This window comes from Pithys albifrons, chromosome 2 (assembly GCF_047495875.1).
Source record: "Pithys albifrons albifrons isolate INPA30051 chromosome 2, PitAlb_v1, whole genome shotgun sequence".
Taxonomy (NCBI): Eukaryota; Metazoa; Chordata; class Aves; order Passeriformes; family Thamnophilidae; genus Pithys; species Pithys albifrons.
The window spans coordinates 58,031,439-58,059,171 of record NC_092459.1 but is presented as its reverse complement, the minus strand read 5'-3'; the positions used below and the strand labels follow the sequence as shown (position 1 = coordinate 58,059,171).

General features: G+C 39.7%; 1 protein-coding gene across 2 annotated transcripts; it reads right to left on the bottom strand.

Annotated features, from left to right (window-relative positions):
* Positions 1-296: 296 nt before the first annotated feature.
* On the bottom strand, positions 297-27,733 carry LOC139668928 (uncharacterized). 2 transcript variants are annotated; one of them, XM_071549141.1, is made up of 14 exons: positions 27,041-27,733; positions 23,949-24,068; positions 22,893-23,012; positions 21,643-21,762; positions 16,738-16,860; positions 15,622-15,704; positions 14,296-14,421; positions 13,439-13,484; positions 12,163-12,296; positions 7,553-7,681; positions 5,496-5,610; positions 4,473-4,607; positions 3,168-3,293; positions 297-2,300 (listed from the first exon to the last, which is right to left on the bottom strand). In XM_071549141.1, exons 1-14 carry the CDS (start codon positions 27,264-27,266, stop codon positions 2,179-2,181), a joined length of 1,725 nt encoding a protein of 574 aa, XP_071405242.1. In that variant the 5' UTR covers positions 27,267-27,733; the 3' UTR covers positions 297-2,178. The 2 variants fall into 2 exon arrangements, with proteins under 2 accessions (XP_071405242.1, XP_071405243.1); XM_071549142.1 differs by having other exon boundaries at positions 4,473-4,604.

Below are 27,733 nucleotides of genomic sequence, written 5' to 3'. Positions count from 1 at the left end.
AATATTGAAAATGCCACATTGCTTCATCTGAAGTTTGTCTGCCTTGTACTTTAACAGGCCCTTTCACTGCACTGCAGAGAGGCAGTGGGTTTTGTTTTGGTTGGGTTTATGTGGGGTTTTCTCTCTTTTTATTTTTTTTCCCAATAGTACTGTTGGAAAGAACTTGCAGATATTAAAAGACATCACTATCAAAAATGCTTCCCTGAAGCACCAAAATTAAGCTTAGAGATTTGTGCCACATTAAAATGCAACACTGAGCTCTTAATTTTTAATCTTACTTTTATTCCATGTTTGTAGCCAATAGTAGCTCTGAAACTCTACATGCATACGAGTTATAATATGGCCAGAAGTACTTCAGAAGACAGTGTGCTGCTTTTGGCTGCGGTACAGTTTATTTTCTCCACAGTACCTAATGGGTGGGGGGGGAGCCGGCTGTGTTTTGGGTTTGTGCTGGAAACAGTGTTGATAATACAGGGATGTTTTAGTTACTGCTGAGCAGGACTTGCACAGAGTCAGCCTCTCACACCACCCCACCAGCAAGGAGCCTGCAGGTGGAGAAGCTGGGAGTGGACACAGCTGGGACAGATGATCCCAGTTTAGTAAAGGGACATTCCATATAATATTCTGTCATGCTCAGCATATAAAGGTGGGTGAAGGACAAGGAAAGGGACCAGCATCTGGAGCTGTGGTGTGTGTCTTCCCAAGTAACTATTACACATGTGGGAGCCCACCTTTCCTGGACATGGCTGAACACCTGCCTGCCCATGGGAGCTGAGCACACAGCAGAGCAAAATAATCCCTTGTTTTGCTTTCCTTGTGTGTTTGGCTTTTGCTTTCCCTGCTGAACCATCTTTATCTCAACCCATGAGTTTTCTCACTTTTAGAGGGAGTGAGTGAACGGCTGTGTGGGGCTGAGCTGCCAGCTGGGGTTGAACCATGACAGTCAGGAAACTTCTGAAATGTTTTCACAAGAAACTGCTATCTGGCAGCTGGTGCTTGACATAAGAGTGGTTCCAGAATTTCAGTATTCCAGCTAGTTCAACATGAAGTTTTACGAGGATTTTCGTATTCAAAAACCAGTGTGTTGATCAAAGATGGAATTGGATTACTAATAGATTATTATTTTTTATCATTATTAGATTGTTACTCTCTTACAAATTAAAATTTATATTAAAAAACCAGTGCCGTATAATTTCAAAGCTCTGTGCTACATTTTTTTCCCTGGAAAATATTGTGTTGATTGGCTAAAAGAGTTGTGAGACAGCGTCCCTCTGGAGGAGAAGGAAGGGGAGGTCCATTTTCTGTATACATGTAAGCAAATTAGATTAATTTAAACATATTACTAGGGGTTTTTTTCTTAAACTGCTTTTAACATGAGGTATCAATATCAAAATATAAGAACAATTCCTAATTTTGCTACATACTTTTTCCCTGTTGCAAGTACCTTTAGAAATAATTTAACATTTGCAGAACACAGATTTCTGTATTCAAATACATGTAGCCGAAATCATTCATGATTGCTGCTGTATTCTGTACATGCTCTGTGCAACATTTACTTGCCTTAATGTATCTCTGCTCTTCTGCCGGAGAGCAGTGTCTATAGTGTAGACAAGGATCAGCTAAAGGGCTTGCCCTATTCTTGTTTCTTATCAATTTCTTGCAATTTCTGAATTGTCTCTGAGCAGTTACTTTCTGTAGGAACCTGACAGTAGTTCTCTGTCTTTACGCTATGGGTTAATTCAATTATTTTCTAAAGACCCTGGAGTGTGCAGAAACAAAACAAAGATGAATGCAGAGTAACCTGCATACTTGAGAATAAATTGACCTGTTACATGAATAAAACGTCAGGAATACAGTGGTGGTTTTTTGAAAGGGGGGGTGAGGAAACCAAAAACAAACCATGGAGGATTAACCAAACATAACAGGTGTTTTTGAAACCCCTTCTCAACAGGAACAAAGTCGTGTCCTCAAGCACACTCAGGCAGCCAGCCAAAGGGTTCAAGCAATTGTTTTTTGACCTGCTTCAGTTCTTGTTTATCAGAACATCTCTTTTGTATGATGAAACTGCAAGTAACAGGAAAACATTTAACTACAGGAACCAATGAAAGGAGTTGTTGTTTCCTCTGAAAGTTCAGGCTCTTGGATATGCTAACTTTTCATAAGCCATTTGATTAAATATTAACTGTCTTCATGGCAAATAGCTGCCTTAAGGAGCTCTTGAGTTTCTTCTGTTTGTTGACGGACTTGCTCAAGGTGTTTGCCCATTTGGCTTTTCCTGAATGCTAATGAAAATTCTGGATCTGAAGAGGAATAACAAGTGTTAGTCAACCTACTATTTCCCTCTATATTCTAATGCAGATGCCTAGAAAGCTTATTTTTCAGGTTAGATATGATTGATGGTTCTTACTACAGCGTACAGAGAAGGCAGAATATTCTTCTACTTCACAAAGCAGATACAAATTCAGTTTTCATCCCTACAACCATTCAAGATTGATGCTAAATTCTCCTGTTGCAGATGTTTAAATCTCTGTTGCCAAATATAGCCTTATGTAACAGCTGCACTGTCACAACATAGTAAGGTCTTGACTCTGGCTCTATGTATGTAAAGATATATACTATAGACATTTATTACCACACTATAAGTCTAATCAGTACTCAAATTTTACCCAAAGACAAAAAGATTAACTAAAATGAAAAAATATTAAGGAATGGACTTTAAAGTATGAAAAATATATAAAACTTCTCAGCTTTAATATCAGATAATCATGCAATTTGCTTCCTTTATAACAATATACTGAATTCACATGTGAAAAATTTTTAGGTTGCTTCCAGTGCCAAACACATTGGATAAAAGCATTTGTACCTGAAGTCCTGTTTCCCTGCTGATCAGAAAGCCTTTATTTTTAAAGCAAACAAATAAACAAAACCTTCCCACCTTTATCATAAGATTCTCTTAGTCACTTTAGAACAGGTGAGGTAACAGTTACCCTTGAGATTATTCTGTTTGCTTAAGTGCGCACAGCTAGTCCCCAGAGGAGTGGTTGGACTCCATGATCTCAGAAGTCTTTTCCAACCGTAATGACTCTGATTTCTGTTACAAAGCAGTGCCTGTTGGCCAGTGCCAGGTGCAGGCAGATTCTGGGAGCACCCTAGGGGCTCAGCCTTACCTTCTCGTAGTTTGCAGAATGTGGAGATGCCCAGCTGCTGGAACCGGATCTCTCGATGGGTAAGAAAACTCTTGAGGTAGGCTTGAATCTCTTCAATGTGATGCTTCCATAAAACCATCATTTTTTCTACATAAATGGGAGAACCATTGGAGATCAATACAAGCCTTTAAAACACTTTGAAAACTGATTTTTGTAAAAACATAAGATTGTTAACGACTCACCTACCTTCAGCTACAACCAACATTACTGTAAAGACTGGCAAGGGACTTCTAGCTTCTGACTATACTGCTGATACTTCAGCTAAATAAAATGCTGAGTGGCCTGCTGTGCTAGGAATCTGGGCCTTGTGCAAGGTGCCTGCTGATTTATGGACTGATTGACCTGTCATACTAACCTGAAGTGAGTATACTGTTGGACTCTGTTTGCTGCCTGAGAGTCTTCTCTGTGGCAAGTCCTCGGTGGTAGAAACGAAACAGATTTGCATTTTCCCTTATTGGAGACTCTACGGATTTTGGTTTTTCTCACACTGAAGGTCTGAAGTATAACCCTGCCTTTCTAGAGAATGTGGCAAACATTATCTGAACACCCTTTTCTTGCAAGTCTAAAGGCTCTCAGCTGCATGGGACATGCATATTAAGTATAAAGCTGTTGTTCTCTACAGGTATTGCTCTTTTTATTCCCTCTCACTGAAACAAAGAATTTTGACTCCATTCTTAAAAGTCACTTTACTTCACTGCTCCTGCTAATCTAGTCTAGTTACAACAGCAGGATTTTGTTCAGTAAGAGCTCTCTCCTGGCTAGTCAGACAGAGGAGTTTATCTAGAATTTTGGAGTGTAACCTCTGCTTCTATCTGTGGGGAACACCATCACATTGTATATAATGAGAAGAACGGTCAAACAGAAAGATGTAACAACGACTCTTGTATGAAGCGTGTTCTCATCTTTCCCAAGGTAAGGAGTATCTTAATGCTCTCCAACCTTCCTACTTAAGTTGTTTATAAGGATCTTCAAATTGACTACAGACTAACCCTGCAGAATGACAGTGCTTGAAGAAGGCAACAAACATGAGAATGCGACCTTTATCTATAGTCCACTTTCATCCCTGGGCTTTCTTATGCATTCAAGTGTATTTCAAGGGTGACTGTAGGCACTTTTACGATAACACATTTGTAGAAATCAGATGGGGAATGCTACAGGAAAAGGTTGTTTGGTGCCTGATGGTTAACTCCTTTGGGAAAAGGCTAATTTCATTCCTGACAGCTGTAAGTCTCTTTCAAAACACAGTTACTCCTGTGTGACAGTTACCATGACCTGTCATGTGCTGGATAATGGAGGCAGCTTGAAAGGATGGCTCAGGGTGTTCTAGTTGGCCAGCCAGTCTCACCAAGCGCTTTGTCAAAGGTTCATCCATCCACTGGACCATGTGTAGTGTGGCTCCTTCTGAAAGGAAAAAAGGTAAGAGAGCAGTCTTGTAAACAGAAACTTCAGTGTCAAAGAAATGAAAGTGGAAGGTCTGCCAGAAACCATGAAGCTGGAGAAGCAAAATTAGTGCTGAGCTTGGCTAGTAATTATGTTTAGGTTGTAAAAACGGGTCATGTCCTGAGGTTGTGTCCTCTCAGTAAGATGTGGCCATGGATTTGATTCATATTTTTTGGGGGTTGTGTTCTGAAACAATGAATCACTTAATGCATGAGATCCACTCTTGGCCTAGGAGGTTCAGTCTATCCAGCAGCTGCTGGGCACCTCTTGCAAAATTAAATGTGACATGTTGCCTGTTTCATGGCCACTACACCAGATACTGGAGAAGACTAGTTTGACAGATAGTATTCAGTGCTGGGGTATGTTGGGAAAATTTACACTGATCCTTTCTACCATGAACAGGAGTGCTGTACGTATCACAAGTGTGAATTTGGTATCTCTTATTAAGTCTATGTGCAAAAAATTTCAAGAAAAAATGCTACTTCCAATTTTAGTCTTTTCCCTTTTTTATATTAGTTTCTGCTACTGTAAAATTATTTCCCCCTGCAAGACTGGGAAATGTTACAAATAGAAGTGGACAGGCCATGTACAGCAGCAAAGTGCAGCACGAAAAATTCTATGTGAAAACTTTGAAGCAGTTCAAAGAAAAAAAAAATGCAATGGGGCCCACGTGTCCTGCCAGTGAATTGGACTTTGCTCTTGAAGCTTATGGCAAAACTCACAATGAATTTAAAGGGAAAGACGTGGGCTGTATGTCCATGTCCACCTGTGCTTCATCTCCTACTGGAATTAATAAAGGACATGTATGTTTCTCTGATTCAGCCATTTGTGGAGGGGTTGCTTCCCTACCTTGCTTGGCAAGCTCAGCAAGGCAAGATGTCACGTAGTGAAGGGAGTCTTCCTGAGTGTCGGTAGAAAGCATGGTCTGGAGGAGACATGCAATACACTGGCTCTCCATGATCCTCTGCAACAAGGGAGAGACATTTCTGTTTAGCACTTTCTTTATGGTTTAGTGGTATCTGAGGACTTATGAAGTACTCTAACAATACTGAGGGCTAAACCATCAATAATGGAAATGTCTCCTCACAGATCTACCCCAACCAGGTGAAAATGCCTTGGATTGTTCAGAGATCACCTGATTTTAGGCTTTTCTCAGGGCTTGCCCTGTCTGTGGGATGTCCTCGTGACCACAGGTCATTCTGAGCTCAAAGAATTTCCTGACCTATTGCTGTTTTACCTCAGTGTATGTTAGTATTAGGCTGTCATTGGTTTAAGTCTCGCTGCAGAGGTGAATAAGCTGACTGGTCCAGGGCAAAGCACCGGGAAATGTGGAAGGTTTTTAGTTTTTCCTATTTGCCTCCAGGTCTTTGAAAACTATCTGATGTTGAAATGCTCTGATCTGCAGAAATACGAGATGACCTCTCACTAGCAAAGGTGAATTCTGTTTCTGGAGAGAAATGTTACGAATTAGATGTTTTTGTGTATCCCTTACCTTTTAGGCTGAATCTGCTATGCCAAAAGTGGTGTTGGACAGCATGTCTCTGTGTTAGGATATATGTTTTGTAGACTGAGTTGAAAACAGATAGGAGACAGCCTGTGCTGACCTGGGTTAAAAGCTTGAGATCAAGAAGTGAGTTACTGGTGAGTGACTGGTTACTAGTGAAGGTGAATCACAAAGTCATCATCTTACTGCGAGGTCCTAATAATGGAAGCTGATCACAGCTTTTTAAGTGAGCTCAGGTGTCTATCAACAAAAGGGAATACCCCTTTTTATGTATTCTCATTTTATGTTGCAGTTTTTTAACTTGCTGCTTAGAGGTTGAAGATGGATTTAAGACTGCTGCCTTTTAAGCTCCCACACTCTGTTTGAGTCTTGCTAGCACAAAACCAACACTGTTTTTATCCTCTTGTGCCAAGGATTCTTATGTGTTTTAGGAAATGTTCCTTAGAATCAATCCTGGAAACGTGGCACTCCCACTTATGTCTGTGTATTCACTTATGCAGCAAGAGCTAGACACTCTGTACATTATAAAGCTTTATGAAGGTGAACCAGCTCCCAACTGATAAAAGAATTAAGTCACAATATCTAAGCACTTTAACAAAGTGACCCTACTTGTCAAACTGTGAAAGAATGGTCCAGTTTTACTCTCAGTGTTGGCCTTGAGTTATAGGGAATCTAGTTCCCTGAAAAACTACTAGAAATTTATCATAATACCAGTGAAAAAACCCCATACTTTTCCTTCTGGGGAAAAAAAGAACTGAGTTTTGAAGAGTGTGTACTAGGAAGTGGGACAAACCAGAAATGAGGATTTAGGTGTTTCCCACCCCCCAGTATTGGTTGTTACTAGTGGCGCTGTTTGATCAAGGTACTCTTAAAAGGCAAGGAGAAAGGAAGTGCATCTGTGCATACAGATTTCAAAGCAAAGTCAGCAACAGAGATCTTTATAACATTTTGGCACAACCAGTGTCTTGCCAAACAGGCAACATTTACATCAATAACTTGGGTTGTATCTCACAATGAAGGGCAGCTGAAGCATGAGAGCTAGGAAGTAAAGATGCAGTTTATAACAGACCTCAGATTTCTCTCCATCTTTCATTAGTATAAAATGTCCTTGCTAGAAGAACGTTTTATACCTATGATGCAGTCATTTCAATTAGGTAACCACATCATTCATAGGAAAAGTTAGACATTTCTTATTTTCATTAGCATTATTGTATTGATAAAATATGAATAAATGCCCCTTTCCTTATGGCACAACAGGTCCTTTTATTCACACATACAATTTTGTGTAAAGTATCCTTGGCATATGCTTAATTATTCACATTTTTTTATAAAATTCTGATTTGATATAAACATAATGGCAACCTCACATGGTGTAGCTCAGGGCAAAATATTGCGTGCCTACCTGTCTATTTTTGGAAAGGCTCAGGTTTTTGATGATACAAGCAGCATGTCCGACAATCACAGGGTCTGTGTTATGCTCTGTCAGCAACATCCCCAGGCTCTGCAGTAGCTCAGCACATGCCAGAGTGTCCTGAGAACAGTAACCGGTACCTCAGTTACATCCAACACGGACAACATAAGGCAGCAACTTGGCAGTGAGCTATAGAGAGATCAATCTCAGCTCTGAAAGAAGAGCATTAGTTAGCTCATTTAAACCAACAATGTGGCTGGGTCCAGTGCTTTGTCTCTCAAATGTGATTTACTGACTGGCACTGATGTACTTGCTATGGAAGGCTGAAGTATTTAAGGTGCTGTAGTTTATTTTGGCTTGCATCCAATGCTTCCCACAGGTTGTTTGTAGTCAGGGGAAGGACATGTGATCCTGGCTGGAAGGAGAAGTGCTCAGGGTAGGTGTGAAAGGCAGAAGTACGTGGTGAAGTAGCTGCAGCAGCATGTCCTTGAGTACCTTAGCAATTGACTTTGCCTACTATTACAGGCTGTATTTTTAGGTCAGTTTGTGATGAGGCACCACTTTAGTGACATGTTCTGAACAACATCATCTGAGTTTACTCATATTTCTCTGCTGTCTGATGGATATTTTAGAGGGACTTCACTGAGTACTTCACTCTGAATATAGTCCTTCTCCAATTACCACTAATATTAATTGAATCATAGAATGGCTTGGGTTGGAAGAGACCATCTAGTTCAAACCCCTTCTCCTGTGGGAAGGGTCATCTTCCACTTGACCAGGTTGCTCACAGCCCATCCAACCTGACTTTAAATACTTCCAGGGATGGGGCATCCACAACTTCTCTGGGCAATCTGTTCCAGTGCCTCAGCACCCTCACAGTAAAGAATTTTTTTTCCTACTATCAAATCTAAATCTAGTGTCTTTCAGTTTGAAGCCAGAATCCTTTGTCCCGTAGTATCAGATCTGAGTTTGGATAACTGCCCAGGTAGCTGCCTCAGTAACAGTGTGGATTAGGGAGGCACTGCTGTTTGTAAGAGAAACCTAACCTCAACAGGCTTGGGATTAGGTCTACAGTTAAAAGCAGAAGATTTCCTCTTGGGATTGTTTTTTCTTTTAGTCTCCTACCCTTAGGAATTTTTCTTCATGCAGTTCTTCTGTTTGTTTGCAATGAATTATATTATTTGTGCTACTTAGAAACTGAGACACGTCAGCAAGGGAGTTCAATATAAAACAAATCATCATGATTCCTATACAGAGTTGCAAAAAATCTTTTAATTCTGAAACCTGTAAAGTGTCAGGATCACTAAAGCAGTGTTGGAAGATAGACATCTTTAAAAGTTTAACTTGCGTCTTTCTTTTACTTAGGTTAAATTCCAAAATTGTATCTTATTTTCTTTTAATATCAGCTGACATCTTCACTTACATTCATATTAAGCACTGTCACAACCAGCAATCCTAAAATAAAACATGAAAATAAATAGAAAGGGCAGTGCTATGTCTAAACTCAGAGCATTTAAAGAATGCTATATGCAGACATGACTAAATTTTCTTTAATTTTCCTTCTCTTCAAAGGCAGAAATAACATAATTTTAGATGATCCCATTAAATTTATATTGATGACTGTTTTCTATGCTTTTGGACCCAGTGTCTTCTTTTATATGAAATCCCATCAACTAAGATACTCATATTTGATTTGCTACAGCCTGAGAGGAGGAAATTTTCTATGAACTAAAAATAAACTTTCTAATATATAAAGACCTCCCTGCCAAGCTCTCTTGTTTATTTAGGATCTACAATAGCAAGTGACAGTACTTTGAATTTTGCTGAACCTCTTTCTTTGGCTGGAATATGGTTGGGATCCAGATTTTGTCTTCTGGCACAATGCTGCACAGTGCAAGAGAATTACAAAAAGGCTGTGAGTAAAAATAGATTGAGTGGGTTCAGATGGATATTGATCTAACTTTTCCCAATATTACAATATTTAAAAAAAAAGGCAAGGAAAAGCATTCCAGCAGCAAGTGCACTTACAATTTTGATGCTGCACTTGCACTCCTTACATGGGGATTTCTTGACAAGATAAATATTACCCCTAATTACCAGTTAGCAAGATGGGAAGGCAAAGTTATTTTGCACCTAGAATGGAGAGTCAGTGGCACCATCTGCAGTAGACAGACCTTTGCCACCCTGACTTCCAGGTCTTTGCTCAAAGGAATTAGATTCAAAAGACTGCTTTCTAACAAAGCCTGATTCTTTAGTGTTTCAGGGTTGGGCTGTCCTTGGGAGCACTGAATAAAACTCCCCCTGCAAGAGGGAAGTTTTCCAGCTCTTGCTGGGAATCCCTGTCAACCGCCTGGCCAGGGGATTGGAAAAAAGGGGCTGAAGCAGGGAGAGGAACTCCTGTGAAACATTCCTGGAGGTTTGCTTCATGGTAACGAAAGGGCAGATGGATTTTGCCCATTGTATCCAGGGTAGTATTTGTAATAATTCAAGCATCACTTGACTTGGTTGTAAAGGTTAGCTTTGTTCGGTGGTTTGTTTTCTAAAAGTTGTTCCCATGGAGAAGTCCCTCTTTCACTCACAGAGAATTCAGCTTGAGTTAGAGAAAGAAACCTTGAAAAGATTTGAAAAACAGGCCAGAGAAGGCATGGAGGTGGGAAGGCAGGATACAAGTAAGGAGAGGTCAACCTCTTCTCAGAATGCCCTGGGCTCGCTTGCACAAAGTAGCAACATTCAATAGTCGGGGACAGCCATGTTTGCTCTCTAAAACAAAGTCTGAGATGTAGACAGTTCTTACTGGAGAATAAAGCCTCAAGGGTGACACTTTGCTTTCCAGTCTCCTGTTACTGATGCTTTCCCCCCCAAGCTGTCTCACTGCTGGTGTAACAAGGCAGAGCTCTCGGTGCCTTTGTTCCCACTGATGCTGTGCTGTGGCTCTACATAGCCAGGAGTTTGAAACACTGGTAAAGACAAGTTTCAGGATCAAGGAGGAGAGAATTTGTGGGTACTCTTTGCTGAGAGATCAAAAAGTGAGGGAAGTGGTCACAGCACCAAGCCTGCCATAGTTCAAGAAGCATTTGGATGATACTCTCATGGTGTGACTCTTGGTGATGGTGACATCATGGTGATGTTCCTGTACAGGGCTAAGAGTTGGACTTGTGGGTCCCTTCCAACTCAGCATATTCTGAGTGAGGACAATGTTCCAGCATAATGCCTTGTACTGAGTAACATTTTTACCATGCAAATAGCCTCCAACTAATTTAATGTATTTCAGCAGTAACCTTGTTGAGGGCAAATTGTGTTTTCACTGTATGAGGCAGTTTGAAAAGAAATGAGGATATTTGGTGCTCATGCAGCCAGCACTAAACCTGTGAACACACCATGCCTTTGAATAGCTCTGTGCTCTAGCTGCTGCTTCCCAAGCATTGAGTCTATTCATTTTTTCAAGCATCTCCCAGCATCATAAGAGGTGCAATTTGGTTTGTACTGTGCTGTGTACAAGCAACTGAGTTGGAAGGCACCAAGCTTCCAACTCCCAGAGAAAAAATTCCAATCATGCTGAGTGTATTTCAGCCACAAGAAGGACCCAAGGCATCTGTGGCTACTCAAATTGTCTGTCACTACTGCTTAGAGCAGGAAAAATTCTCACATTTTTTTCCTTTATGTACCCAACCTCTGACTATCTTAAAATGTTGTTATTGGCTTAAAACACCTACCAAAACCCTTTTCCATCCATCTTCCTAAGGATGTCTGTAATTACTGTAAAGAAAAAGCACATTTAAAAATAATAATAATTTGTATTGGCTGTAGTTTATTTTTAGTCAGACTTCATGTATTTGCATAGTGTTGCACTGTTAATGGTGGTGTTTACCCTGAATGTGGGCAAAAGAACTGTTTTGTAACTAAGGACATGAGGATACACAGTCCTAGTGAAAGCCCCAATTAATTAGCTAGAGATAGCCAGGATTACAAATTCTATTAGTGCCCCTTGTTGTTTTGATCCTAGTTCAAAATATGTTAATATTTTACAAATGTACTTTTGAATAAAACTGTCCATTTAGAAAAGTAATGTATATTTGCCCTTTATTTTGCACTGATGGAGTTATATAAATGAGTGCTCTAAATTAGTTTCTCTGCTTTTCAGAGTGTGTGGCAGTTCTGAAGCCAAGAAATAACTTCTCTGGTTGCCCCCATTGTGGTAGTCTCTCATGGTGCTATGGGTGCGTCCTCTCCGTTGTACACCCATCTGGAGACCTGTGGTCTGGGATCTGAGGGGACCATAGGGAATTGCAGGGAGTGCAAGGCAGTGTTCATATATCCAAGGAATCTGACACACAATTCCCCCTCCACTCTCTTGTTGGTCTCTCTTTTGGATCCCACTCACTACAAGAGATGGCTCCTCTGATAGTTAGTGACAGTGCAAATGCAGTAAATAAAGTGTTGTTATTTTGACATGGGAGAGAGAAGGGTTGGGAAGTCTCCCAGAACCTATTGGTTATTCTCAAAATACATTTCATATGCAGTTTTGCAATAACAGAGTGTTAGCCCAGGTGGTAACCAAAACTACCCTTTCCCTTCTGTTCTTGGGAAAGGACTTCCCCTACCTGGTTGTGCGGGTGCTGGGACAGTATCCAGAGCAGAGCGACAGAAGCACGACGCACATCCTCGCTGTCAGATGCCAGGAGAGAGCACAGCTTGGGCAGGACATTCTCAGCCACCATCTCAGCCTGGATGTCCGCTGGTTTGGGAAAATGACCAAGGTCAGGGAGTTCAGAGCACTGCAAGCAGGCATTCAGGCTCTGACTCAAACAGTTGATTGTGCCTCAGTGATCATATTAGAGGGCACCTCCCCATCTCCATGGGATGGGACAATGCCAGATGTTTGGTTACAAAAATAAACCCTCATTTGGTCTGTCTCCTTTTGCTGAGAGATTAATACAAGCTTGATAGCAGAATGTAGATTTGGGCACCCTCAAAAGAAGAATGAGGGGAATTTTTTCAGTCCACCATTGGCATAAGGCCAGGTAAGAAGGTGGCAGCTTCTGCAGCACATACATAAAGACCTCCCCAAGCACCATCTGTCTCACAGAGTTATGGTTAGCCAGGGGAGAGATCAGCCATCCCACTGACTTCTTATACCCCACTTGTTCCTGCAACCTCAGCAAGCGCTTTTGGGAACTAAAGGGCAATGCCAGAGGAGCCATTGGATGGAGAGGCAGATCTAAAAGGTCAAGCAGACCAGGGAGTTTCAACCACACCAAGGAGGAGTGCAGCAGTTCCTTCATTCTCAGCTCTATTATAATTGTGATTGCTTGAAAATTAAACACCTCTGCATTTTCTAGATGAACAACTCAACCATGGAACTCTGGGGCTTTAGCACTGAGCGTGCCAGTCCTTTGCTTCCATCTTCTGAGTATGCCATAGACCCAAATCTTGGACATTTAATAGGATAGAGATTTTTATGATGCTGAAAAATGCTTGGGAGAAAATTATGTTTAATGATAGACAGAATCATGCCTTGGGAGAAGACAGGTTCCCCCTCAAGCAACAATTTCGGGAGACACTCTGTCCTAATTCGGTTTCATGCTTAGGAAACATGGAAGGGAGAAAAACTTAGCAACTTACTAAGCCTCTGTGTATAAGAAGACCTCTGTTGCCTTTCTCACTTTGTTCAGATCCTTCCCCTCACCACCTGGGATCTGTGAGGCAGATTTAGTTAGGCTATGCACTGCACCCTGCTCTTCCCTTAATATCGACTTAAAATGTAGAAAGGAGGGTATCTCTTTGCTTTTAATGAAAGGTTCCCAGCCCACTGTACCCACTCTGAGAAAGAGAAAGAAAGAAAGAGTGTGGTTTGTTTATCTCCAAGATATTGCTTACCACTGATAGCCAAATTTCTTAGGCAAACACATGCCTGGCTTGAAACCTGCTTGTGTCAAAGAGGAAAAAAAAAAGAATGAGTGGGGGAGGGAAAGAGCAGTTTTAGTAATGCATGTTCTTGCCTATTGTACACAAAATAAACATGACAACACTAGAAAGCTGTTACATTATCTTCAGAGAATATATTTTGGCACATGTTTTTTTCCAAAGTTTTAATGAATTTTTTCCAACCTCTTTGCTGAAGAAGAGACAGAGGGATTCAGAAGTTGGTTTTATTTTAAAATGTCAGATAAGTTATGGGAAAATGAAGGGAAGAGAATTGTTCCATTAGCTTTGCCTTTTTTTCACCTCCCTTCTACAAAGCATTTCAAATTCCACCCTTTAAATCCTGAAATATGGCTTTTTGAAGTTTCTTTGATGTGACTCCTGACAAAGCAAAATTTTGAAGATGTTATTGCTTGAAGCTATATAGTAAAAGTTCCGGATACTAAAAAGAAAGAAAAAATAGCATAATAGATGCTTGACACCTTCTGTCACAGGCACAATGATCAAAGACAGAGCCTGGACAGGACACTTCACCCATGTAATTTCAGGTTAATAGCATACAGGGCATCCTACTCCAAAGGAAGTGTGCAGGGCAGTGGAACAACTTTAATATTTCCCTTCACTTTCTCCATACATTGACCTTGTAGAACCTATGCACCTTCTAATATAGGTGTCTATTCTCATGGGAAAGATGCTGCATAGGTACCTGTAAAGTAGATGAGCAGAATGGTGCAAGGCTGAAACTGGAAGCCCAAGTTTAAAGCTCTACTTCAATGCTAAGCCTTTACACAAAAGGAAAGCTACAGCTTTACCTTGTCTACAGAAGAGGATAGGAGAGACATGAGTGTCCGTAGTAGGAATCGGTCACCAGGTCTCAGCAAGGCTTTGTGGTGCTGAACATTGGCTGCCACATTGCTTAGGGCAGCACAGCTGTAATACTGTAAAGAACCAAGAAAAAAACAGACAGAGAGGAGGTCACAGTGGTGTCATGTTGAAGAGAATGCAAATAAATTGGAGAAATGTTCAGATATAAACCCAATGAAAATAAAGTGCTTTTTCATCCTAAGGGTGTTCATTGGGTAGACACAACATGCTATAGCTACTGCAGCAGTCCTGCTGTGTGTGTTGTATAAACTCATTAGGACTATGGCTATTTGTGTTGTGCTGCTGCAACAACGTTGCTGCTAGCACTTTGGTCATCTGCATTTACTGTATTATATGTCTCCATGGATTTACTTAAGCTGGATGTAGTTATTGCCTTAGAATGTCAGGAGATCCTTTCCAAAGGTTTTAAACATTAACGCTAGGGACGATTATACATATAAGAGCAGGTATTACTAGGAAGGTGTCATTAGAAGAAACAGGTTGAACTGCAGAGAAGGAAATTTTAAGATTAATCTCAGAGAAACCTGAAAATGCTGCAGCAGTTTGCAGAAAGCAATTTCAGAGGTTCTATCCCTTGTAACATTTAAAAAAATCTGAATAGAAATAAAACTGATGGAGAAAACAATTCTGTGCTACTCAGAGGACTGAATGACCAAACTAACTGATGATAAGGCTTACAACTCTGATTCAGTTTTCTGAGTGTGCAGAATCACAAAGAAGTATCTGTGGTAGGCATAAAAGAGGAAGATTTCCAGATATTTACAATAATAAGAAAAAGATCTTTGCAGACCTTCTCTGTCTTCTCAGAACATTTAATATAATTGCTTAGAGTGGAAGATCAAAGTCAGGATACAGAAACCCAAACCAAACAACAAAAAAAGACCCAAAAAACTGCCAACTAACCAACTGAAAAAAACCCAAACCCCTCAAAACAGAGGAAGAGACCTATCTGCAATTTGTCTGATGATCTGAAAGACATGAGAAGGTAGCCACATAACAACTCTGTTCATGCATTAATGTGTGCTGGCAGAAACACTTCTGCATCATAAACTTTCTCCTGTGGAGCTAGACAAATTGTGTGTTTTGAATGTACATTACCGGACTGAGTTTCACCAAGATGCTCTCATATGCCTTCAACTTCCCTAGAGAAACCTTTCTCTCCTCTCCTACTTTTCAATTCTACATATTAATGTTTGTGCTCTCCTTACAGTCACACTGTTACTGTTTTAAAACCTGAGCTGTTTAAGCCATACCTGTACTTCTGAGTCAGGAGATTCCAGCAGCAAGGTAAGAACTGGTAGGGCTCCTTCCTTGCATAGGACCTGTTGGATTTTCTCTGCCATTAAAATGAAAAAAAGAGAAGTATTATAAATGTGTCTTTCCCCTTTCCTCTCTCTTATCTGCAGGCACCATTCAAAAGGGATATGCACAACCCTTGGATTCTAGAGAGCGATAATGTTGTCCAAATATATGCCAGCCAGTTTGACTGGAGAGTATGTAATTTAGAGCTTCTGCAATGTAACAGTATGCGGATATTTTATCAAAATGACTAGCAGGCTGTCTGATTAAGCTTTTGCTGGTTTTATGTTAAAAAATGTCCTGAGAAGCTGAATTGCTAGAGAAGCTGAAAAGCCTCAGGTTATCTTCACCATGTCTTCTGTGTTTCAAACACAAATTCTTTTTAAAATTCTGAATAATAACAGAAGTGTAACAGCCAACTGTATAAATTGTTGCCAACTGTTTCCTTCCACAATGCAGCATTAAGAGGTGTTACTCATGACTTTGTCATTTACCTCGGTGGAATAATAGTAGCATCTAGGTAAGTGAGATTTAATGCTGGTTTGTTTCAGAGTTAATGTATAATAGTGAACATATAATTGCAGAAGACCAAATACTGCTTTTGCCAAAGCTGTTGGCAGATATCCCAGGAGCCTTTAATGTCTGACCCATCATAGTTACATTTCACATATTCCAACATTAAGTTTGTTAGAACAAATCAAAAGTCTCTAGAGCTTGACTTTGTTGGATAAGCATCTGAGATTGCTTCAAAGTACTCCCAAATGTGCTGCTAAATTTTAGGCCAAGTTATTTCTTTAACAAATGGTTATGTTTTTATATATATTTCCCTGATTTTCTAAGTATTCATGCGCTAGCCCCTTGAAGCTGAAAATCAGGCCTTTCTGTTTTGTTCTTAGGCAAAAAAGGGCCTGAATTAGCTAAACTTAAATCAACCTGTGGTATCAACATGAATGCCATAAGCAGAGGAAGTAACTTGATGCTCAGATAAGCTTTTATACTTGCCCTAACCTTTTGGATTATTTTTCTATCAGTGAGAATTTTTTTTCAGCAATTTAGGCAACCAAAAGTACCTGATTGTGTGAGGTTGAGAATAGCACCAACTGCATTTTGTTGGACTCTGGGATCATAGGACTTGGCAAGAGACAGTAGGGGTGTAACTCCTCGAGCAGCACCAATAGCCTCTTGGTTGAACTCTGGAGAAGAGAATCAGAGAAAGCAAGAAAGAAATACTTAGTGCCATCCTACTGTAAGCCAGGAGTACTAGAACTAGCAGGACTAGTTCTTCAGTGTTCACTTCTCTGATTCTTTGGTATGTGTCAAAATCTCTGCATGCTCAAAGGAAACTGTTAAAAATTCCATGAGCTTAATAGGAAAGAAACCAACTCATGAATTCTGGATTAGCCAGATCTGCAAGTAAGATTGAATTAATTTAGTAAGGTAAATTTAGGGCAAATTTCTCTCTTTGAGTGTCCCTATGTCACTCCTTTGGCAACTACAAACAATGCAGAGGTTTCTAAAGACAGAATTTGACTTAACCACTGGAATTTGAGAAGATGCTTTTCTCTGAAGTCGTAGTGATTCCTTGCATGGAAGTGCATTAAGTTATACAGTTATATTCAACATCTTGGAGTAAAAGGAGAATTCAATAATTATCTTCAGAGTCCCTTAAGACACTTGGATGAAAACTGAGGGGGAAAAACCCCCTATAATACTTAATGCTGTTAAATTAACTATATACTATAAAATACTATATAACATATTTATATACTATGTATGTAAGTATACTATGTATGATGTAGTTATACTATGTTAAGAAATATAATATAATTTAGAAAAAAAGAATCTGCTTTTAGTTCTGAACTTCCTGAAGGTAGCCTCAGCTGTGCTGTATGGAAGAGAATCCTATTATTGCTCTTCCCTGTCCCATGAGGCTATCAAAACATTTGCAACAAATAACCTAAGACAGCTCTGGACCTCTCCCCCTTACTATCTTATTTATATGATATGTATTTGTATCTTGTAAGTACTTCAGTGGCTAATTTTGAAAAAGTAAGGTGTTAGCAGTGGTGTTTTTTGAAGTTAATGAGATTTATATGGGAATTATACCAATTATTAGTTCTCTTCATATCACAGTATACTGTAGACTGCTTTATAAAAGGAAAAAGCAAAGTTCATAGTCTACTCTTTCATTGTTTATAGAAGGCAAACTGCCTCTGAAGACTATAGGAGTTTGAGTATTGCTTTATTTATGTACATTTACAGAATTTAAACAATGGCCAGTCACCAGAAGCTGAGAACATGAAGCAGAACAGAGAGGGGAAAAAAAAGAAGAAAAAAAAAGGTATTTGGGTGAGATCAAGTCTTCAGGTGCCAACTTAGAGAGTTATTAGAACTAAGCTATTATTTTTATACCTGGAGCCTCTCTAATGGGGAAATAACACAAACAGATAATCCAGAATATTTATTGAAGTATAGCTCAGATCGTACCAGTTTAATACACCAGGACAAGTAATTTTCTGTCTTCATATGAGTATTTTATACTTCTCTTCTGGAAAAAATATTTGAGCAAAAATATTGTTCTGGGAAAAGTAATGTATTTAAAAATAGGTTTTCCACCTGGGGAACTATTATTCTGGTGAAATATTCTGGTCCATTTCATAGACAAGCCTTTCTCTGATCTAATCTGCCTACATACTGTTCTTTTGTTTCCCTCAGCAGAAGCAGAAATTCTTTTGTATGGCTCCAACTCATGGAAACCAGTCTGGTGTGATGTAAATTAATCAGCTGAGTAAAAAAGAGAGGTAAAAGATTGCGAATTCAGATATCACTGTTTTCTTCTTTCTTGTACACAATACACTCCATGAATGTTTGTGAATGTGAGAGAGAACCCCACATTTGAGGAAATGGATTTCAACCATTTGGACAAAATTTGAGCAAATTCTTTCTTCCGTCAGATACTGTGGCTGAACACTGTTTAGTCAACTTATGACAGACTGGTCGGAGAGACCTCTCTCACCAAGATGTGTACCTGTACCATCTCTGTAAGAGATGTGGCAAGCTGGATATGTTTCTCTCTTGGACCACCTGGTTATCTTAAATAATGTAGTCCCTCCACTGTTGCCCCTTGGAATGCTTTCAGAAGGAAACCGTATTTTCAGATGCTACCCTAAAGAGGGGAAATGAACAGCATGTACTCAAGCTGTGTTTGAATAACTAACCTTGAAACTGCGTTTATAAATTCTTTCTTTACACTATCTGACATTTGTGTGCTTGAAAATTCCCTGTCAGAACAACTTTGAATGTACTCTACACTCAGTGCATCATCATTTCAGCTTAATGCACATGTTCAGGCTTCCCTAAACCCTGAAGCTGGGAACATTTAGTTCTGTTCTGATGTATAAGACTTCTTATCCCAGAACTGATTACTTTCACTCACTGATTGAAAAGCTGCAGATAATTGCAAATATGCATGTGCCCTTTTGCTGCATGAACAAATGCTGCTCTTGGAACCTTCACATCATTTTCATCTGAATGTGTTGTTTTACTTGTTATTTTTGGCTACATATTGCAGCAGGTAACTACCAGACAACCAAGCTTATGCATAACTTGCAGTCACACTGCTGAACAGCTTCACTCTTGTGTGCTCGTTGCAGCAGAATGAAGACCGTTCTTAGATGTGGAATTTTAGTCACCTTCAAGACATCTAAGGATCTTCCCAATTTGGTTGTGTTTCCATATTTATCTTTTTTGCATGAAAGGCTCCCTTGAAAGACATGATTGAACAGGATATTTTCTCAAGCAGATACTTTAAAATATCATAGTCTGTGAGTTAAAATTAAACTAAACCCTAGAGAATTGCCTCTTCCTTTAGACTTGTTGCTGTGGTAGCTAAGTATCATTTGAAAAACAAATAGATAGACTGATTAAACTGGGACAGAGATCCTCAATACTGATCAAATCCCTGGCAGCAACCCAGTCCATGCACTTGCAGGACTGCCTAGCTCTGTGTTCAGCCTTCCTGTCTAGTTTAAAACCTCCTTGAGAGCTTGAACTACTTGTGCTTAGAAGGACACTGGCACTTAAGGGAGTGTGCAAAGGCATTAGGTGACCACCCTCAACAGGGAATGAAGGTGGATTGGATCTAGAGTAGCTGAGGGATCCCTATATTCCAAGTTAAAGATACCTAGAATGGAGAGAGTGCCTTCAGGACTAAGTAAAAACCTTGGATCCCCCAAACAAATCACTTTCTCTGTGGGCTGCTTAAAACAGGTGAAGGGATATCTCTCCATAAATCTTCAGGGGTGTAACTTCACTTGACCACACAGAAAAAAAGTCCTTCTAATGCCAGGTACCTAAAATTTTAGTGATGCCATGCCTAAATGAGACATTTAAATGAGGCAATTAGCATTCCACACAAAGTAATGTTGTATGCAGAATTCTTAACCTGATTGTAATAATATGAAACACCTAAAAATAAATTCCTATGGGAAAAGTGTTTAAAAACCTGAAAATACAAAAAAAAAAAGGTGGAATAAAATGCAAAGCAGAACTTTCATGTAGTTGGATCCTGCTTATCCACTCCCCCTTTGTAACCTAAATAGTTAAATGAGAAATGAACACTGTCATCATGCTTCTGTCAGCCCTCTGGGAGATCAGGCTGCAACCTCCCATGATGGAGAGAGAACCTGGTAGAATAAATACTACAGGGAGGAAAATAAATGTTATCCAGGGCTTTCATACAGACTTGTACACAATTTTTACAGTACAATTGCAGTTTGCACAAGGTAGAAGAAGTCAGAATAACTTGATAACCTTTCTTTTGGTAACTGTGGTTGAACTTACCTGTCTGGATACCAGCAAAATATTTGTATCATGATGTGAAATAAGCAATAGTTAAGCAAAAGAAGTTGATGACAAATGCAAGTAGTACATGACGGATAATGAACTGAAATGTGGCAGCAAATTTTGCTGAATGGGAATGACCACCTAGAATGAGGCTTCAAATGGAATTCCACAAGGAGTGGTCTGTAGTTGCTTTTGAGCCAGAAAGTTATTACAAACATATGAGTGCAGCACTGACAATGCAGTGGAGGACTTGAATATTTTACAAAAAATAGACAAGTTAAAAGACTGAAGCAACAGAAACAGAATGAAATCTTATAGTACAAAGTGCAGGGATGTGCACTTGGAAACGTTTGCGGTAGACCCTTAATTAATTGGTGTCTGCTGGAAATTGCAGCAGAAGAGGAGAAACACTAAGTGATTAAGGCAGCTGCAGGATGACAACATCACCATGGCACAATCACAAAACCAGCAAGTGTAAGTTCTCATGAGATGTACCACAAAACATACTTCCCTAGGTATGAAAGGCACAAGTGAGACCATAGCTGAAATACTGCACATTTATGGTGACTTCACTTTCGGAAGACATGAATTCAAAATGGAACACCTGAAGCATTTAGGTATATCTTGGGACAGTAACAATGCCTGAGGGGGTCTGTGGTATCACAATACACTAGATAAAAATGCTGTGTTCCATTCCTAGAACATATCATTTACACCCAGAAGGACTGTGAAGATGAATAGAGAGCCTCACTTACATGGAGTCTGAAAAGAACTTGGCTTTCTCAGTCTAGTAAAATGAAGGAGCCTCATCAACACAGACATCAGAGAGACAGAACTATTGAAGCAAAAGCCAAAGTAGACATTAATTAAGATGAGCTGGTCATGAATACATTTAAGATGAAAATCAGAGAAAAGTTTGTAATCATAAGAGAATGAATGTCAGAAACACTGAAAAAAATACCTTAACTGGAATGTCAAGACATTGAATTTATGATGTGGGAATACCAAAACTTGCTGCAGCATCTCATGACTCTTAAACCAAATGTAAATAGGTTGTTTCATCTTGAAATGTGATCTAAGCATTGAATTAATTCATTGCACATGATAAAGGAAAAGAACAGCACACTCACCTGAAACAGCCAAAGTCATGATGCAGGCACAGGAATTACACTGGACAGTGGGATCCTCTGATTCAAGCAGATCCAGAATTGGCTCAAGTAAACCCATTTGAACAACTATTTCTTTGTCAACTATTCATAAATGCAAGAAAAGAATTGACAAATAAAAACCCAAATAGTTAATGCCTCTGTGAAAAGAATATATAATTCTTTGACCGCTTTGTGAATCTGTATTATGAGTATACAAAACAGGCATAATATAGAAACAACCTGATAGCCACTCACAGTCCCTAGCTTGGTTTGCTTGATTTGTCTTCAAACTCATGCAAGAGCAGAAGAGATGTTCTGAGGCTCTAGGTCAGAAGGTCCCAAATATTTTTGCTGGCAATTCTGTTTACAACCATAAGGTTAGTTTTGGAAAGAGCAACTGCAGCTTTCCAATAGGTTCACAATTTACTCAGCATTTCGCTCACTCTTTCTTTTCCTTCCGAGGTTCACCTTTTAAATACTAATTTTTACTTATAAATAGTGACATGATACTGTTTGCAGCAAAATCCTTAAAAAAAAAGCAGAGAGACAACTTCACTGAAGACTGACCCTGTCTTCTACTGTTATGGGATTGAGTGATGGGATACTTGTGGCCCTGGTGTCAAGGAGTGCAGTAGCAGGTGCAACAAGGACTCCGTTGACAAGTTGTGAGATGTTTATGCCCTATCAACATAAACTTTATTGGGAAGGTTTTCTTCTGCAGATCCCAGTTTCTAGCTCAATTCCATTTGCCCTATTATTTACAGAAGAAAGTGAATTCTATTAAGTATTTTAACTTTTTTTTTAATCTTCAAGCAATTTAAGACTAAGGGTCCAGTTCGTAAGTAACAAGAAAATGAGCACCGTCTCATACGTAGAGGTTATTTCTAAGAGCTGTTATCTGCTGTTTGAAAAGGCAAGTGTTGGGCTCTTGATTCAAGAACAAGACTAGCATTCCCACAGCAGGCTGGGAATAATTTATTAGCCTTTGCACACAGATTCACGTACTCTTTCCACATGATATAATCTAGCTGGAGGGATTTGAAAGATCTTGATGACAGCAGAATCTATGGAGCTTGCAGCCAGAAACAGACTTACACTTGTCCTATAGGGATGACAAAAAAAGGAATTTGAATTTGTGTGGACCTGGGTGTGTAGATGGGCCTTCCTTCTATCTGAGTCTGACTGAAGAGATACTTTTTCACCTGAAGACAGTTGTGTTGTTAATTACTTACTATGTCCTTCCAACAAGAAGTTGACAAGGGACAAGGAAGACATTTGCTGCACCTCCAGGTCAGCAGACCGTAGTAAGGCATAAAAGGGTTCCAGATGCTCCACAGGCAGGGAGGTGTTCACTACAAAAATGAAAGGAACTATTCATAAGTCTCGTTGCTCACCACAGTCACATTTTTCTCTTGTTGATCTTAAGCCTCAGGCGCTCCTATAGTTGTGCTGAGTGGTATTCCCCTTCATTTAAATTCCACTGCTACTAGCAAATAGGGCAAGTTTCCTGAAAAGGTTTTGAATAATCAAGGACTTCAAAAACATCATGGGAAGGGAAGCAATATGTCTCGCTACCAAACAGGTCATTCTGCCTCACTGCAGGTCCTTGTGTTGTGGTTGTTTTTATCCAGAAAAAAATACATGGGATAAAGTTATTATGCCAAGTGACAGAATATTCTCTTTGTAATAAATTTAAAACAAACGAATAGATAAATAAATTTCAACTGCTCGTTGCTGTTATTTCTACCTTTTTGTAGAAACCAAAGTCTTGCTGAAATTTTATTTGCTATATCTGGGTTGACTCCTAACCACTTACAAATTACCTCAGGAGCCAAGTGCTCCCACAGAATATCTGGGACAAAGGAGAATGTTTTCTTCAAAAATTTTCACTACAATCTGACCTCTAGAATTTTGTCCTGCTTCAAAAATTACATAATAGAAAGCATTAACCCGTCATTATGTCCAATTCCTTCCACCATATTTTGACTGTGTTGCTTTCATAAGATTCAGTATACACTAAGTACTTTGGGTTCTGCTGAGTTTTCCAGAAGTATTAAATTACATAAATGATACTCTTATAATCATGAGAGATATCTCCTCAAAGCAAAACTGTAAATTGAGTCTGTCTACGTAGCAATTACAGCATTTCCATTTTCCTTAGCAAACAACATAGTTAGATGAAAAAAACACCAAAACTTTGCTTAATGAATCAAAGAAACTTCACAGTTGGAAATAATACTTTTAATTTATAATGATATAAAAATTTTCTAGTGCACGAGATAACTTACTGTGCTGACTCATATGTAAGTAATAGAGGGCAGCTGACTGCTGTAAGCCTGGGTTTTCTGAAAAGGCTAAGGTCCTCAAGGCTTCCAGAGGGTCCTTTCCAAGGGCTGACATTTCAAAACCTAAAGACAATAACAGCACAGGTTCAATTACAGTTTACAAAAAGAAATTAAAATTTATAGCCAACAAAACACATAAGGGTTTTTGTACTGCAACAACTCCATAAAGCCCATTACCCTAATTCATGTTTCCACGAGCAGAAGCAATAGATGAATTGGGAATAACACGTCCTTGGCAACGCCTCTTGTACAGCTCACAAAGCTAGTGATTGGAAGCAAGATACATTATAACCTTTAGACACTTCTATGCTACCTAATATAAATGGAAGTGTTCTTGTTCTCCATAAAATCTTTATCTTTCTTTGAATCAAAGAAGATCTTTGTTAAAAAATATCTACTCAATGTGGTGTTTTTAAACTACAGAAAGAGTATATATTTCTAATTTACTACCTTTGAAGTTCACAGTTTTTCCCATCTTGGGTATTACAACAAAGAATTTCAGGGAATAGCAATATGGATTGCAAATGGGTTTGCCTTGGGCTCTAACATGCGTCTACCTGTTCTCAAGGATGATAGTTCCCCTATGAATAAACCAGATGTTCAACAATAGCTATCTGTAACTCACTGTATAATATAATGTGTGGAATGGAGCAGCAGAAAGGAAAATAAAAGGGATATTGAACCAATGCTCAGTACTATGAACAGAGTTGAAAAGGTAGCATTGTATAAACTGACTGGTGAAGCACAAAATGTAAGATATATTTTCAGGCTATAGATTAAAGTTGTGCATTCATGATTGAAATACATCTATGAAAAATATCTAGCTACTTTACCTCTTATGGGAGAAGGGGATGTGAGGGATGTGAGGGGCATGAGCTTTCATGTGCAAAACTCAGCCAATATCTCAAGCCATTAGAAGCTGCTGACATGTCAAGACTAGCAAATTCCTACCTTCAGGATTAGAAGTGAGCTTCACAGAAGGACTGGTTCATATAAAGATCAATTTCATTTAATAATTAACAATACACACAAAGGGAAGGACTAGCATGTGTGTGAAAGATTTTAGAGAAAAAAAATCTGTTCATGTGGTATAATTCTGACTATATGAATCTTCCACATATCTGTGTTTTTGTTTGGGAGAGTGATAGAGCAAAAACCACTCAAAATCTTCACCTGCTTATAATATCAAACATTTGCTGCCCTAGCTAACAGGTGAGTATGATGATCAGCCGCAAAGTCTCTCCTTGCACCCAAATTGTCCAAACACTGGCTTCCTACCTACTGTAATTTCTTCAGAACTGAGGATGGGCTTGCTCCATCTTGGAATAAAACACACAGGTAAGTGTTAAAGTAAGAGAGATGTGTCTTGGTTCTCTTTGTGAGGCTTCCCTGCCTCCATCTGTCTTGGCAATGGCATTTGACCACTCAGAGAATTAACCTTGGTTCTGCTTCCTGAGTGCTGTGTATATCCTGTCATGGACAGTGGGATCTCCTGAAAGCACACACTACCATCTGTTTACTGCTGGTAGAGAAGCTCTAGGCTTCCTGCTGCTGTACCCCAGCTCCTGAGATTCCAAGACAAACAAGCCTTTTGAATACTGATCTCAGAGAAGAGGGATCTCTTCAGAAAAAATGCACTTAGTCTTTTCAGGAAGCATCAGTGGGTGCTGCAAGGGGCCATTCTGGCCTCATTCATGGCCTCACCACTGTATAACAAGCTGAAAGATCTGGCCCTATTCTGGGTATATATGTCAGGATTTAAGAGGTGCTTAAGGTGCAACAACTAGTGAACCATATCAGCAGCACAGGGCCCACCACATTCATAGGGTAATGACACCAGCTAATACCAGCTGAGGTTAATTTGCACATGTTTCCTGACAATCAGCGTCACAGCAATTACTCCAAAGGTTGTTCCATGGCAGATCATTTCAAACAGTGCTAACTGTGTCACACCAAGGAAAAAGTTCTCTCCTGGTTCCCCAAACAAGTTGGTTTTATGTTCCCCCAAAGGCAAGAAATAGTAGTTTGTGTTCTGCACCCTTCACACAAATGAAAGTAGAAGGCTATGCAATTTTGTGTAGGAGCTCTAGCTCAAAGTTGCTAAACTTAAAGCAATATACCCAATTAGCTGTGAGACAAAGCAAAACCAACCAAACAATGGCCTCTATCTAAGCTCAAGATGAGGACTGCTTTTAGGTTGGAACTCTGTCAAAATAAACTCATCCAAGATGACTGCAGCAGTGAAATAAAAAAAAGTCTTCCTATTGTTATTAATGTATCCTAGGACTGGACAAAAACGACATCACAAATAGATAAACAGGGGAATTAGGCAGGTGGCCTGTAAAACAAAGGAGATGGATGAAGAGTTATGTATCTACTTTGATTCAAGCAGAAACTCATGAATGTAAAACAAAGGAGATGGATGAAGAGTTATGTATCTACTTTGATTCAAGCAGAAACTCATGACTGTGCTTAAGCCTGGTGTCTAAAATGTTTGCACAGAAGCACGCTTTCTTGGCATCCTGGAAGCCCAACGATGCTTGTCCCAGGGTGACTTTGACATTCCTCATGTATAGCCCAGACACTCCTAGCACAAGTCTAAGTGTTCTGTGACCAGCCAACATGGAGGTGTTCAGCTGTAGAGATCACACTGTGATGTGCCTGCTCCCAGCTCAGCACTCAGGTAGCACCCTGTCTTGGCACAGCTGGTCTCTGGCTCTATGACCTCAGTGACTGACTGAAAAAAATTAATTACTAGAGGGCTGATTTCTAAGAAACATACTTATATGGGTTATGTACTATCAGTGGTGGCAGAGCAAGAAAGTGTTTGACCATTTCTGCCTAGATCTAACCGATGCACCACTTGAGCCCTCGGTGTCCTGTACACAAAGAAAATGCTCTGTTAGTTCTGGCCTTTCCTACATCATCACCAAGCTGCCCATGCCAGAGCAGAGCAGCAAGCAATCTGCTCTCAACCCACAAAATCAATCTCCTGGTTCTTTCACAATCCTTTACAAAAAGACAAGTCCTCTTACCTGTTTCAATATGCTGCAGAAACTCCTGTGCAGTCACTCTCTCATGAGGCTGTAGGATGGGCTTGTACAGCTGTCTGGTTTTAGAACCATTTTGTTTTAAGCAGGAGCATTTGCTTATCAGAGTTAAGCACTCCTTGATGCCGTGCACCAAGTCGGAGGACATCCTCTGAACAAAGGCTACGAAGTCCCGCAGCAGCTGCATGCATCGTCCACACAGCTGACCCATTCTTACTCCAACAGCAGCACAAAGTGAGCAGAAAAGGAAGGAGATGGAAAGAAAAGTTTCTTCTCAACTTCTCCACTTCTTGCACTAGCTAGCTTCCTCAGTGTTTGTTCTTACAGAAGTTAACACCACACCAGGTGCAGCTTCTGTAAGGCAGACAATCTTCTATGTCCAAAAAGCTACATTTCATGAGACTGGTTTCTGCAGATCTCCCAGAATGTACAAATTATTATTTAAAAGACTGGACTGCAGACTCAATCAAACACCCTCCCTTAGCTTGAAGAAAAATAAAATAATGACCTAAACACATTTTGTGGAGAACAATTGGAGTTTAAGTCCTGGAGCATCCACCAAAACATTCATGAGGCTAGAAAAGCTCTGGGATAATGAAAAACAGGACCTCAGTTTTTGTAAGACAGCTTTCCACATGAAAGGTAGGCACCATCTGGCCTGCATGTGTACAAGCTGCA

Bases quoted from the DNA above. Each gene is read 5' to 3' on its own strand.
- LOC139668928 (XM_071549141.1), bottom strand. From the start codon at position 27,266: ATGGGTCAGCTGTGTGGACGATGCATGCAGCTGCTGCGGGACTTCGTA. The intron at 12,297-13,438 runs GTAAGCAATATC...TTCCCAAACCAG, and splicing joins AAGAAATTTGGCTATCAGTG to CGGACATCCAGGCTGAGATG. The intron at 5,611-7,552 runs GTAGGCACGCAA...CCCTTGTTGCAG, and splicing joins GCCTTTCCAAAAATAGACAG to AGGATCATGGAGAGCCAGTG.